General features: G+C 43.0%; 1 protein-coding gene across 1 annotated transcript; it reads left to right on the forward strand.

The window, feature by feature from the left end:
• The first annotated feature begins 2,040 nt into the window (after positions 1 to 2,040).
• On the forward strand, positions 2,041 to 6,115 carry LOC146341722 (vomeronasal type-2 receptor 26-like). The gene is made up of 3 exons (XM_084807624.1): positions 2,041 to 2,052; positions 3,928 to 4,054; positions 5,214 to 6,115. The coding sequence occupies exons 1-3, from the start codon at positions 2,041 to 2,043 to the stop codon at positions 6,113 to 6,115; spliced, it is 1,041 nt and encodes a 346-aa protein (XP_084663750.1).
• Positions 6,116 to 14,433: the final 8,318 nt, after the last annotated feature.

The following is a 14,433-nucleotide window of genomic DNA, read 5'->3' on the forward strand; positions in this document are numbered from 1 at the left end:
TTACTGTCTGCTCATTCCAGGCATGTGCAGCTCTTACAGTACTATGTGCTGCTTAAGACACATACAATGGCTTTTAGGTTACATTTTTACTACACCATCTCTTTCAGAATTTGCCAGAGTTTGTTGTGATTCACACAATCAAAGGCTTTAGCATAGTCAATGAAGCAGAAATAGACATTTTTCTGGAATTCTTTTGCTTTCTCCATGATCCAGAGAATGTTGGCGATTTCATCTCAAGTTCCTCTGCCTCTTCGAAACCCAGCTTGTCCTTCCGGTAGTTCTCGGTTTGCATACTGCTGAAGCCTAGCTTGTATAATTTTGAGCATCACCTTGCTGGCTGGTGAAACGAGCGCAATTGTACTGTAGGTTGAACACTCTTTGGCATCGCCCTTCTTTGGAATTGGAATGTAAACTGACCTTTTCCAGTCTTGTGGCCACTGTTGAGTGTTCCAGATTTGTTGGCATATTGAATGCAGCACTTCAATAGCATAATCTTTTAGGAATTTAAATTGCTCAGCTGGAATACTGTCATCTCCGCTAGCTTTGTTGTTAGTAATGCTTCCTAAGGCCCACTTGACTTCACTCTCGAGGATGTCCGGCTCAAGTTCAGTGACCACACTATCATGGCTATCAGGGACATTCAGATCTTTCCTGTATAGTTCTTCTGTGTATTCTTTCCACCTCTTCTTAATCTCATCTGCTTCTGTTAGGTCCCTGCCTTCTTTGTCCTTTATCATGCCTGTCTTTGCACAAAACGTTCCCTTGAGATCTCCGATTTTCTTGAAGAGATCTCTAGTCTTTCCCATCCTATTGTTTTCTTTGATTTCTTTGCATTGTTCATTTAAGAAGGCCTTCTTGTCTCTCCTTGCTATTCTCTGGAACTCTGCATTCAGTTGGATATATCTTCCCCTTTCTCCCTTGCTTTTCGCTTCCCTTCTTTCCTCAGCTACTTGTAAAGCCTCATCACACAGCCACTTCGCTTTCTTTCTTGTTTTTTTTCTTTGGGATGGATTGAGTTGCTGCCTCCTGAACAATGTTACGGACCTCCGTGCATAGTTCCTCAGGCACTCTGTCTATCAGGTCTAATCCCTGAAATCTATTCCTCACCTCCACTGTATATTCATCAGGGATATGATTGAGGTCATACCTGAATGGTTTAGTGGTTTTCCCTACGTTCTTCAATTTCAGCTGAAGTTTTGCAAGAAGCAGCTCATGATCTGAGCCACAGTCAGCTCCAGGTCTTGTTTTGACTGACTGTATAGAGCTTCTCCATCTTTGGCTGCAAAGGACATAATCAATCTGATTTCGATATTGACCATCTGGTGATGTCCATGTGTAGAGTCGCCTCTTGTGCTGTTGGAAAAGAGTGTTTGCTATGATCAGCATGTTCTCTTGGCAAAAATCTATTAGCCTTAGTCCTGCTTCATTTTGTACACCAAGGCCATGCTTGCTTGTTAAATTAGGGTTAAATACTATCAATTTGCTCATTGTCTCCATCTCCTTTTCCAGAAACCCCTGATCAGTAACTTAGTTTTCTCGAGGGTCACATTAAGACAGGATGGAGGTGTGATGACTCAACACCTAATTAATCAAATTGTTCTGTCACAAATTTCTGTTTCCACTTGGTTAGCAATTGGAGACAGACAACTCTTCCTAGGAGACAGACTTTGCATCTCTCCAGCCACAGAACTCTCAGGGAAAGCCTTTAGGGGGCTAGACCCAGACAAATGTAAAATATTCTCAACAAATCTAGGATAGTTACTTGTCAGTGTGATTGTGAAAATACTGTGCTGTCCCATTATATCTTTTCCTCTTTGAATTTAGCTCCATCCTTTTCTAAGGGGCATCTCATTCAACAACAGTGCAGGAGAGACAATACAGTTTGATGAAAATGGAGAAGTAGTCACAGGATTTGATGTTACCAACTGGGTAATTTTCCCAAATCAGTCTTTTCTGAGAGTTCAAGTTGGAAGGTTCAGTCCACAGGCTCCTCGTGGAAAGCAGCTAACAATCGAAGATAAAAGCATTGTGTGGCCTAGGATGTTTAACCAGGTGAGACAGAAAGAACCTAAAGTTTTTTTAAATGAAAAATTGTAGATGGCTAATTCATATGAGTCTGATTTAACACAACCTATTTTTTGTGAGTTTGTTTAAAATGAACTTAATGCCATCTGTCATATACAATGTATCAAGGTGACAGACAACAATAACAACAATATCTAAATATTAAAGGGCCATAGCTGTGTGGCCCTGTGTTAAGGCTGAGTTGGAACAATCTCATTCCATCAGTATAACCAGAAATCAGCGGGGATTACGTTCTATATCATATACTGAGAAAATATCTCAATGGACTGATCTGAAATCTCAAACGAGAGCCTTCTCAGTAGTGATGCCCACCCACTGGAACAACTTCCCCCATGAAGTTCAGGAGGTAGAAAACAGGATGTGTTTAATAGCCTCCTGAAAATGCTCAATGTTTACTCAAGCTTCCCCTGGCTTGTACTTAATAGTTGTACTTAATAGTTGTCATGCTGGTCCATTTTATTCTTTTTATTATATTTTTGTCATACTAGATGTAATTGTTTAATAACAGTATATTTCTAACAGTAATTTTAATACTTTAGTACGTGAATCGCTTAGACACTTTGTTATATTAAGTGGCATGTAAGTTGGGGAATTCTGTTGGGGAACTCTGCCATGGAACCCAATGAGGCTGGATTCCAAGAATCCGGCCCCATTGGGGTCCATGGTGGAATGGAGCACTCACCTCCGCGCCCCTCCGGAATCCGTCTAGGCTGGCTCCTCCATGCGGTGACCCTGTGGAGCCAGGCGCTGTTTTTTCACGCGATAGGCTTAGGGATGTCAGAGAATTCTGCCACAGACTCTTGTGAGGCTGGATTCCTTAGAATCTGGCCCCTTGGATTCTGTAGCGGAATGGCCTCCCCCCGCCACCCTGTGGAATCCCCCCTGGATGGAGTTTACCTGGCAGTGGATGTGGAGGCGATGGCTCCGGCTGGTCTCCCAGCCGCTGCCAGGTTGCTGTGGCCGCCATTTGCATGGCTTCCTTTTGCTGTGATAGGCTAAGTAAATACTTATAAAGCCTATCACAGCAAAGAGCAGGGGCGCAAATGGCAGATGCTACACCATTTGCGCCCCTGCTCTTTGCCGTGATAGGCTGGAAAAAGGAAGCCACGCAAATGGTGTAGCAGCTTCCATTTGTGTGGCTGCCTTTTGCCATGATAGGCTACATAAATACTTAAGTAGCCTATCACGGCTTGACAGCCACGCGAATGGTGGCTGGCATAGCGGCCGCCATTTGCGGCCGCAGCAGCCCAGCCATGGCCAGAATTCCGGCTGCAGCCAGCCCAGGCCGGCTGCTCAATGGATTTGCCGCAGAGTGGAGCTGACCGGGGAGGATTCCGGGAGCAGGGACGGAGCGCCTCCCCCCTACCGCCGATGCCCCAGAACAGATTGGTGAGTGGGATTTGTACATCCCTAGATAGGCTACACAAATATCTACATAAATATAATTTGCATAGCCTATCGCATGAAAACAGGGACGCAAATGGCAATGTGGACGCCATTTGCGTCCAGGTTTAGCACAGCAATATGGCACGGCAATGGCGGCCGGCTGTATTGCCAGTGCTGTGGAGCTGGCAGCTGGATCTGCAGGATCACCGCAGAGCGGAGCTGGCATGGATGGATTCCGGGGAGGAGGGACAGATCGCCGCCCCCCCCAGCCGGAACGGGGTAAGTGATCTACCCGGCCCTACATGTAAGTATTGTTAACAAACAAACTCATAGGAAATCCACCCCATTTCAAACACCACGTTTATTTACACCTGCAAATGAGTCCTCAGCCATCAGATGAATCCTCAACCATATCATTCTCAGTCCTAACCCTTCTCCGCTGATATTTCTGATTAGGTGCTGCCCCGTTCTCTGTGTAATGACAACTGCCATCCTGGTTACAGCAGGAAAAAGAAGGAAGGGGAGCCATTTTGCTGTTATGATTGTGTTCCATGTCCACGAGGGAAGGTTTCTTATCAAAAGGGTAGGAGGCATAGTCTTCACAGCTGTCAAGTGCACTACATCTCATACTATCAAGCAAAACTAATTTAATCAAAATTAGCATGGCCCCTGATCTGGAGGGAGTCAGAAGGTCTTAGGTGTCCTTGAATATCAGACTATAGCCAGAGCCCTTGTTACAGAAGAACGTAAATCTCCTTTTCACATACAGGCCTGGTTATGCTTGGTTATATCTTTCAACACTCAAAACATTGGATTTGTGGTTTGATTTAGTTAATAATGTGCTTCATATGCAAATGAAAGAAGAAAGATATATGTAGGTAGCTACCAACAAAGAATGCGTTGGCATGTCATCTCATAAAACTGACGTGTGTTTTGGGTCATGATAGCTCTATGGCTGACTCTATGTTAGTCATGTAATTAAATATCCCTCCATACCTCAAAAGAAAGAAATTACTGCATATAGAAAGGTAGCCACAGGGAAGGATTCTGGTGTTTATGCACGTTTTATTATATTCTTAAGTCCCATGAAGTTGTGTGTGTGTGTGTGTGTGTGTGTGTGTGTTTAAGCCTTCCACCATTTTAAATGGTGATCGGGGCTTGGGTTGTTCTAACTTTTATAAAATTGGAATAATTTCCCCAATCTCTCTGAAACTTTCAGATGCCAGAAAGAAGGTTCATTGTACATATCCTGACAATATCAGGAATACTGGTGAACGTTTGAGAGAGAAAGAGCAGTTTAAAGACAAAAAGTGAAAAAAGCCCCTCCATTTGTTGGAAGTGACTTTCAGGGCTCCTTCACATGGAGCTTTTATTCTATTGAGATTGCTCACTCACAGAAGTTTGTGGGTCCTTTTCATGACGTCGTTAACCTCCAGGGCACATCCAGAGCAATTTCCTGGTTATTGTGCTCCAAAAAAAGTCGGAACGAATAAACCGTCTTTTATTGTTGGATTGTTACACTATTAAAACAGCCACGAGATGGCGCAGATTCATTGTGTTCGATGGAACCTTGAAAATAACATGCTACCCTTCTCAGCAGTCATGTGGTCACCGTGTGGGAGCATGCAATAAATGGTTATTCTTCCACATAAGGAAATGAAGTTTGAACCATGCTACATTGTTGCTTCAAGGCCTCTGCTAGCGTAGATTTCATAACCTGTCAATCTCTCTTTTCTTTCCAGATATGGATTTCTGCACTGAATGTTCAGAAGACCATTATTCAAACTTAGAGCAGATCCAATGCATTCCCAAGGTTATAAGCTTCCTCTCCTATGAAGAACCTTTGGGGATCACTTTAGCTTTCTCTGCTCCTGGTCTTGCTCTGATCACAGCTTTGGTACTTGGAACCTTTGTGAAGCACCACGACACTCCCATAGTCAAAGCCAATAACCGGAGCCTCACCTACGTCCTCCTCATCTCTCTCCTTCTTTGTTTCCTCTGCTCCTTGTTGTTCATTGGAAAGCCAAAAGCATTGACTTGCCTTCTCCGGCAAACAGCTTTTGGCATCATCTTCTCACTTGCGCTTTCTTCTCTTCTGGCAAAGACCATCATGGTGGTTCTGGCATTCATGGCTACCAAACCAGGATCCACAATGAGGAAATGGATAGGGAAAAAGGTAGCAAATTCGATAGTCATTTCCTGCTCCTCGATTCAAACAGGACTTTGCGTGATTTGGCTGAGTACTTTTCCTCCATTCCCAGATATGGACAGGCATTCACTGACTGGGGAAATTGTAGCAGGATGTAATGAAGGTTCTGTCACCATGTTCTACTGTGTCCTGGGCTACATGTTCTTTCTGTCTATTGCCAGCTTCACCGTAGCTTTCCTAGCCAGGAAGTTACCTGACAGTTTCAATGAAGCCAAGTTCATCACTTTCAGCATGTTGGTCTTTTGCAGTGTTTGGCTCTCCTTTGTCCCAGCCTACCTGAGCACCAAAGGAAAATACATGGTGGCTGTGGAGATCTTCTCTATTTTAACCTCCAGTGCTGGCTTATTGGTTTGCATCTTTTCCCCTAAATGCTACATCCTCATGCGGAGGGCTGATCTGAACAACAGGGAGCAACTAATGAGGAGAACAAACTAAAGGAACCCCAAAATTAAACATTATGAGAGTCATTTTCCTTTTTTTTATTTTGTAAATAATTAGGCCAAGTTACCTACAAGAAAAGACAATGGTCCTACTCTATGACTGAACAGGATGCATCCTTTTGACAGATGCACAGTCAATCTAGTCCAAAGTCCTAGTGAGTGCAACAGCTCGTGTTTCTAAATAAACATCCCTTGGATTAACCAGCATATTTACGCTCTCTGCATTGATCCACCACAAAAGATAATATGTCTAATATGCCAACAAATAAATAATAAAATAAAACCAATGGTTTGTGAGAAATGGTTATTCTTCAATTATGTGTTTTCCTTAAGTGATAACAACCATCCACGGGTTTCTGATTACATGTACAGTGACTACTCCCACGTATAGCCATATGCACACCTTCTCTTTAGCCTATGGCAGTCTAGGGCAGGGCCAAGGATATGCTCCTGATCCCCTATCGTGCGATTTAAGGATGAGAATAGGGCCACATATTTACCTGCTTTGGGACAAAGAATGCTGAACAACCTGCCATGTGGGGGATGCAACAGCTGGTGGCATGTCAACAAGACAGAGTCCAAATGCCAAATTTGACCACTGGAGGTCAGGAGAGGTAGCGCCAACCCCCAATGCACCTCCAACCCCCACATAATTCTGATTCTCAAATGCACTTGGTCTTCATTATTACCTTGGCAGTGATCAAGGCAGTGATCCATGAAGGGGTGATGAAGAGTACTTTCCCCCAAATAGGCTAAATGTTTGAGGGATCGTGTAGTTCAAGAAAAGGATGATTAAAGGGGGGTATAAACACATGCATGACATGGCATGAAAGATGATTTTCCTTCTCTCTCTCATAACACTAGATCTCTTGACTGCCCAATAAAATTGTAGCAGTAGATTCAGGACAGATATAAGGAAGGAGTTCTTTACTCAAGGTGTAATTAGAATATGGAATATGGAACATCTGCGTGGCTGCCTTTACCGTGATAGGCTATGTAAATACTTACGTAGCCTATCACGGCAAAGAGCAGGGGTACAAATGGTGTAGCGGCCGCCATTTGCGTCCCTGCTTTAGCCGTGATAGGCTACATAAATATTTATGTAGCCTATCACAGGCTACCATAGGGACACAAATGGCATCCCCTACGCAGGACACCATTTGCATCTGCACCAGTCCGGCAGCAGCTGGAGGCCCCACTGCAGATCAGCCCAGCCAGCAGCTCTGCAGACTGGCTGCGGAGTGGAGCTGGCTGGGTAGGATTCCTGGGGGAAGGACCAGATTGCCTCCCCCATTGAGGATTCCAGTGGGAGGAATGGATCACCTCCTTCCTCCCAGCGGATGCCCTGACCGGAACCAGGTAAGGGATTCGTACATCCCTAGTCTCACATGTAAGAACTAGTGATGTATGGATTGTATAAAATCCATTCTGTCTGTGTGGTCAGGTACCTTTTGCAAGTTGTCGGCCACCTTTTCTTCCATTGTCCGCCCATCGATGGATTCAGGGTTTAATTTATTTTTTAAATATGCACAAATTTTTAGATATCCAGTTGGAGCCATGGCATCTGGCAGCGACTTGCGGTGCTCCGCAGGTTGCTTATCTCAAACAGATGGGAAAAGGTTGAGAAACCTTTTTATCTTCCCCTGAAATTAAAAGGGAAAGCTTGCAGTACCATCTGGATGAAATCTTGGAAGAACAGCTGCTTCTGTGGAGAAACAGAGGGGCTGAAATCTAGGAATAGATGCCAGTGTGTCATCTACTGAACACTGTTTGAAACTCCTAAGCAATTAGGAGACACAAGGATAAACGGCTCCAAGTAGCATTTCTGATTTTAAACTACCAGCAATATCTGAGTAACTAAATCTGCATAAGTTTGTTTTTGTTTTGTTTCTGCAATTATACTTGCTTGTTGTGCTTTGGGAAGTGGAATTGGAGGATGGCAGTACCAAAGGAAAAAAGGAAAGGCTTGAGAACGCCACCTACCCCTCCAATTGCTCCCTCGGCAAAGGTTTCTAGAAAAGCTGGAGATGAAGAGGAGTTGCTTGCTTTGATAAAAACTATGTCTTCTCAGCTACCAGAGCAGTCAAAGAAACTGGAAACAATTCAGGACTCAATCATTGCCCTTCAGGGGGCTGTGGATTTAATTAATATCTCTTTTCAAAAGATGGAATCAAAAGTTAATGCTCTTGAAGATTGGGTTACTGCTAATGAAACAGCCATTGAAGCATCTCATAATATTTTGTCTGCTCAGATTTCTCAACTGGAAGCCTTCACATGTAGAGCGAATCTACGTATCCTTGGTATTAAAGACATGGCTTCTGATATAAGTTTGACGGAATTTATGGATAAACTTTTGCATGAGCTATTTGCTTTACCATCTGATTTTTTACTTGATATTGAACATACATATCATGTTCCTGGTTCAATACAAGGCACTAAAGGGACTTTTGGGACTGTTATTGTTCAATTTTCACGAATTTCTACAAAAAATTACCTTAAGCATCTGGCAAGAGAATGAGGTGAGCTTCCGTGGGGACCAGCAAATGACAAGATTATGCTCTTTCCTGATTATACTAAAGAAATCATTGACAGAAGAAGGCAATTCACCAAGGCAAGAAGTTTGGCAAAGCAAATTAACCTTCAATATCATATTAATTATCTGACTACTTTTAAATTATTTCTGAAGGCCAGATGAAAAGATTTTTGGATCCTGATGCTGCAGAATCATTTTTAATTGGTATTAAAATTAAAACAAGGGAACCAACTCTCTCAGCCTCCGGAGTTGGAAGTGAGCCATCTTTACTGTTCTTTTGAAGTGCTGTCTGGGCTATAGCTGATAAGATGTCTAGGCAGTATGCCAGAGTAAATGTTTGCATACTTTTGTTTTCTTTCTCCTTTTTTTGTGTCATATTGTAATAAAATGCCTATTTGTGTGAGTATGTGTGTGTTGTTGTTGTTGTTTATTTGGTCAGTCACTTCTGACTCTTCGTGACTTCATGGACCAGCCCACACCCGAGTTTTCTGTCGGCAGTTGCCACCCCCAGCTCCCCCAAGGTCGAGTCCGTCACCTCCAGAATATCATCCATCCACCTTGCCCTTGGTCGGCCCCTCTTCCTTTTGCCTTCCACTCTCCCTAGCATCAGCATCTTCTCCTGGGTATCCTGTCTTCTCATTATGTGGCCAAAGTACTTCAGTTTTGCCTTTCATATCATTCCCTCAAATGAGCAGTCTGGCTTTATTTCCTGGAGTATGGACTGGTTTGATTTGTGTGTACACATATAAATATATTTTAGGTATGATATTACTTAAAATATACAAATGATTTGCTTTTTTTGATCTTTTTCATAAACTTTTGATCTTTTGATTATTAATAATAATATCATTGTTGTTGTTCAGTCGTTAAGTCGTGTCCAACTCTTCGTGACCCCATGGACCATAGCACGCCAGGCCTTCCTGTCTTCTGCTCTCTCCCGGAGTGTGCTCAAGTTCATATTCATTGCATCGGTGATGCTATCTAGCCATGTCATCCTCTGCTGGCCCATCCCCTTCTCCTTTTGCCTTCAATCTTTCCCAGCATCAGGGTCTTTTCCAGTTACTTTTCTCTGCACATTAGGTGGCCAAAATATTTGAGCTTCAGCTTCAGTATCTGTCCTTCCAAAGAGCAGTCAGGGTTGCTTTCCTTTAGGATGGACTGATTTGACCTCCTTGCAGTCCAGGGGACTCGTAAGAGTCTTCTCCAGCACCACAGTTTGAAGTCATCAATTCTTCGGTGCTCAGCCTTCCTTTTAGTCCAGCTCTCAGCCATATGTTACTACTGGGAAAATAATATCTTTATGGGATTATTATTATTACTATTCCTTGTTGGCTTAACCTTTAATGTTTATTAATATGCATTAGCTGAATGGTAATATATGGCCAATGGAAATGGATTGTTTGCTCCCATTCCTTTGCTATAAGACTGAGGTTATGATATTGAAAGATAAGGTTTACCATTTGTGGTTTAGTGGATTGAAGATTTAATAATACTTGGAATGTTTGGAAGAATGCTGTATAGGTATAATCTGCAATTGGATCTATATTTGGATATTTGGTTTGTTCTTACTGAAGTTTAATATAATTCTTTCTTTCTTTCTTTCTTTCTTTCTTTCTCTTCCTTCTTTGCTATCCTCCCTTTTTCTTTTCCTCAGAATACTGTAATGTTGGAAACTGAAGATTCTGATTATGTTGTTGGTAGTGTTTATTTCATTTATAAAAATAAAAAAAGATTAAAAAAAAGAATGTGCACAAATTCACCCATGAAAAAATGTGCAAATTCCCACAATATGAGCAAATCCCCCAATTGTGCATTTTCATGCTTTAGCCTATGGGGGAAATGCACATTTTCAGACTTTTTTTAGAGGTTTATAATATATATATATATATATATATATATATAGAGAGAGAGAGAGAGAGAGAGAGAGAGATTGAGATAGACCGGCTGCCTATTGTGTGTAATGCACGGTCAAGATAAATTCCCTTAATGCATTCAAATGACAACCAGATGGGAAGGCTTGCCTTTTTCTATATCGAAGGGAGAATGTTGTACTTGAAATAGGATGTGTAAATCAGCAAAAACTGAGCTTGCTGAAGTTCTCTGAATTCCACCTCGAAGCTTGTTCTGACTCAAGCCCATATCAGATGGTGAGCTTTGTTTTTTTTTTCTTTTCATGTGAAAATCCATGCATATTTTTGTGCATATTTTTCCAAATGTGTGCATCAGTTCTGTGTGTCTTTGAAATGTATGTCTTCTTCTCCCATTGATTAAAGTGTATATGTCTGCATTTTTCAACAGTGTACATTTTTTCTTGTGGAATTTTCAGATATACGCGTACTGTCAAACACTTCTTTCTTCTTCTGTGAATCACTTCGTAAGCTCGCAAGTGTGTGGGCTTTGACCACAGATTGCATCTGAGTCCATGTTTGATCCTGAAGTTGCAAACTGGGTAAATCCTGATCAAAAATGAGCTGAAACCAATTTCTCAAACTTCCCAAATTTGAAGTTCCAGCCTTGCAAGTGCATACTTCAGAATATCATAGAATTAAAGCTTTGGAAAGGATCTTTGAAGACACCAAGTCCAACCCTGTGTTCAATGTAGGACACAACTACAACATCGCTAACTCAAGTAAGTAAGCCAGTCACGCGGCACGCCTAGCTCTACTATGCAAGATTAGCAGAACATTTAATTGGGCCCTACAGCATCTCTAACAAAAGGCCATCCAGCATCTGCTTAAAACCCTTTAGTGCAGGAGAGCCCACCACCTCTTGAGTCAATCTTGCCACTGTCAAATATTTCTGACTGTTAGGAAGTTCTCCTAAAGTTCAACTGAAATCTACTCCCCTACTCCACCCACTGGCTCTAATCTGGAACAACAGAGACCAAGTCTTCTTAACCTTCAGCATGGCAACCCTTCCAGTTTTTGAAGACAGTTGTCATTTAGGTGCCGAACAAAAACAACATGATAGAAAGAGACAAAGAGATGGGGGTGGGGGTGAGCTGTCTGGCAGAGGAAAAAATAGTGAATTGTGTGTTTATTTGTTTGTAGGAAATTGATTTGAGGGTGATCCTACTCCTAATTTGGGGGGATTAATTAGCTCCATTTAAATGCCAAGTAGTGCTTAAATTTAAACTGTTAACGTTCTATTCTCTTCAAAGTGCAACTCCCAACCCCCACCCCTCTTCTAAGTCAGACACTGGGGCTAGCCCCAGGCATTTTGCTGTCTTAGGTGGAGCAACAAATGGTTGCCCAAACCCATCCTAGTCAAACCAGGCAATAAAATCCCGCAACCACCTTGACTCCTCCTGTGTAGTAAAAATCCCACACTTTGCTGCCCTTTCATGACACCCAAAATCTGCTATCTCAGGCAGCTGCCAGCATTGTAACACACACACACACACACACACATGCACCGATGCACACACTCATGCATGCACAGACACACACACACACACACATACACACAAACACTTGTCGATCTACCTCAATGTATCTAGCTATATGACTGATGATTAAATGCTTGTCCTCTTCTAACGATCAGAATTTTAATGTCTTTGGACTGCTTGATTCCAGTTCCCCTGGTGTATGATTCAAATTCACTTTAGTTCTTTATTATACAGGAAATTGCTTTCAAGGACCTTGTCTGTTGGTCTCTCACTCCCTTAGTTTGTGGTTTTCATCCACACCCAGAGTACCAGGTCAAAAGATTCTGCTTATGTGTGTTCAGTTGGCATGTATACAGTGTGCATGCATATATGTAATTATGCACACATCGTAACAGGTTGGACAGACAGGTGCCAAGCTGAGCTGGTCTTGCCTTAGGGTGGGTGGGTGAGCGATGGAAGGGGAGCCAGTCAGGAATCACACCTGGGGGAGGTGCAGCCCCAATGCCAACAAGTCAGGTTACAGATCAAGCAAGGAGGTCTCTGATCTCCTCCAGGTGAAACTGGATGCTGCATAGGTGGCAGTGATCTGGGCAGCTGCTGCCTGGGCATCACACTCCCCACATGCATTGAAAGGGCAGACCTGCCCAGAATACTCAGCTCAGGACTTAGCCGAGAGCCTGTATGCCCCGTCCGTGGGCTGCTAAGGTTTGGAGGTGCCGTGGAAGTGATAAGCAGGATCCAGGTTTACTTAGAAGGAGACTTTATTGAGTTACTTACAGCACACAGGCATACCCAATGGTTGTTGGATCAGACAGCTTCTCTGAACCCAGAGCCAAGGGGTAAGATGGGTTTTATACCATACATGTTAGCAGTGAGGCAGCATGACAGCAGCAAGCATGAATTAGCATTCATCTGCAATGTTCCCAGCAGAGACTAACAGTGCTCGTTCAGAAGGAAAACAATCAGAACTTTCCCAGAACAGACACCTGTAGCTTAGCACAAACACAGCCTCTCTTCCCGGGTGCATCCTAGGCCCTGGTAAGAGCAACAGTTCAGAGTTCATTAGCATGGAATGTGCTGAGGTGAGGATGTCGACCTTTGACTCATCTTATCAGCCAAGAGGCCCACTAGCAAGAGAACTGCACTAATAATGAACCAAGGCAGAAGGCATTATGGATCTCTAGGCCCCTCTAAAACTCCTGGTGACTTGGTTACAGGCCTGGGGCCATTACAGAGCCTTGGGACCATTTTACAGGGGGACATCCAGGCTAATCTACCCAGGCAGAGGGAATCCATGATCTGACTCTCCTTCTCACTGGCCTAGAATGGTTTAAAGAGTTGTTTAAGATGGGCTGAGGTTAATAAAACTGTAGACTATTTCACAGTAGCATACACAATTCACCAAGATGTGAGCCTGTAGTCAAACACGTGGGTATACAAAATGATACACGTAATTTTATCTGTGTCTGGAACACCGAACTAATCTGAGCAGGAAGCTGGTGCCTATCACTCTGAGCAAAGAGAGGCTGGACGGACCTGGTCACCTGCCACTCGCTGATGCTTCTGTGTTTTGTTATCTTTGGTGCTGCAATGATGGTGGAATGTGGAAAGCGGATTTTCTCCTCCGTAATTATCAGCATGTCTCTAACTGTCCTCCTCACTAATCCCTGAGGGTTATCTAGATGCCTCAAAAAGAATAACCTTGGAAAACCTTGTATATGACATGTGCTGATAAGTTCAAGTGCTGATAATTTTAAGGAATGTCTACATTGCAGGGCTGTATTGGGATTTCTGCAAGAGATAAACCATTCCAAGTAACCTGAGAAATCTGCAACTACTACTGCTATTGCTTTTCCAAAGGATTGCTCCATTTTGTTTGGTGCATTGGTACGAAGTATGGAGGATACTGGGCTCAACAATACTACAAGTGAGAAGGATCTTGGAATTGTTGAAGATCACAAGGTGAATATGAGCCAACAATGTGATGTGGCTGCAAAAAAGGCAAATCCTATGGGCTGCATTAATAGAAGTATAGCCTCCAAATCCCATGAAGTATTAGTTCCCCTCTACTCAGCACTGGTTAGGCCTCATCTGGAGTACTGTGTCCAGTTCTGGGCACCACACTTTAAGAGGGATGCAGCAGACAAACTGGAGAGGGTTCAGAGGAGGGCAACAAAGATGATCATGGGACTGGAAACAAAGCCCTATGAGGAGAGACTGAAAGAACTGGGCACATTTAGCCTTGAGAAGAGAAGAATGAGGGGAGATAGGATAGTTCTTTTCAAGTACTTGAAAGGTTGTCACAGAGAAGAAGGCCAGGATCTCTTCTCGATCATCCCAGAGTGCAGGACACGGAATAATGGGCTCAAGTGACAGGAAGCCAGATTCCAGC

This window comes from Heloderma suspectum, chromosome 6 (assembly GCF_057233095.1).
Source record: "Heloderma suspectum isolate Gila_16-S chromosome 6, 16-S_ref, whole genome shotgun sequence".
NCBI classification, from domain to species: Eukaryota; Metazoa; Chordata; class Lepidosauria; order Squamata; family Helodermatidae; genus Heloderma; species Heloderma suspectum.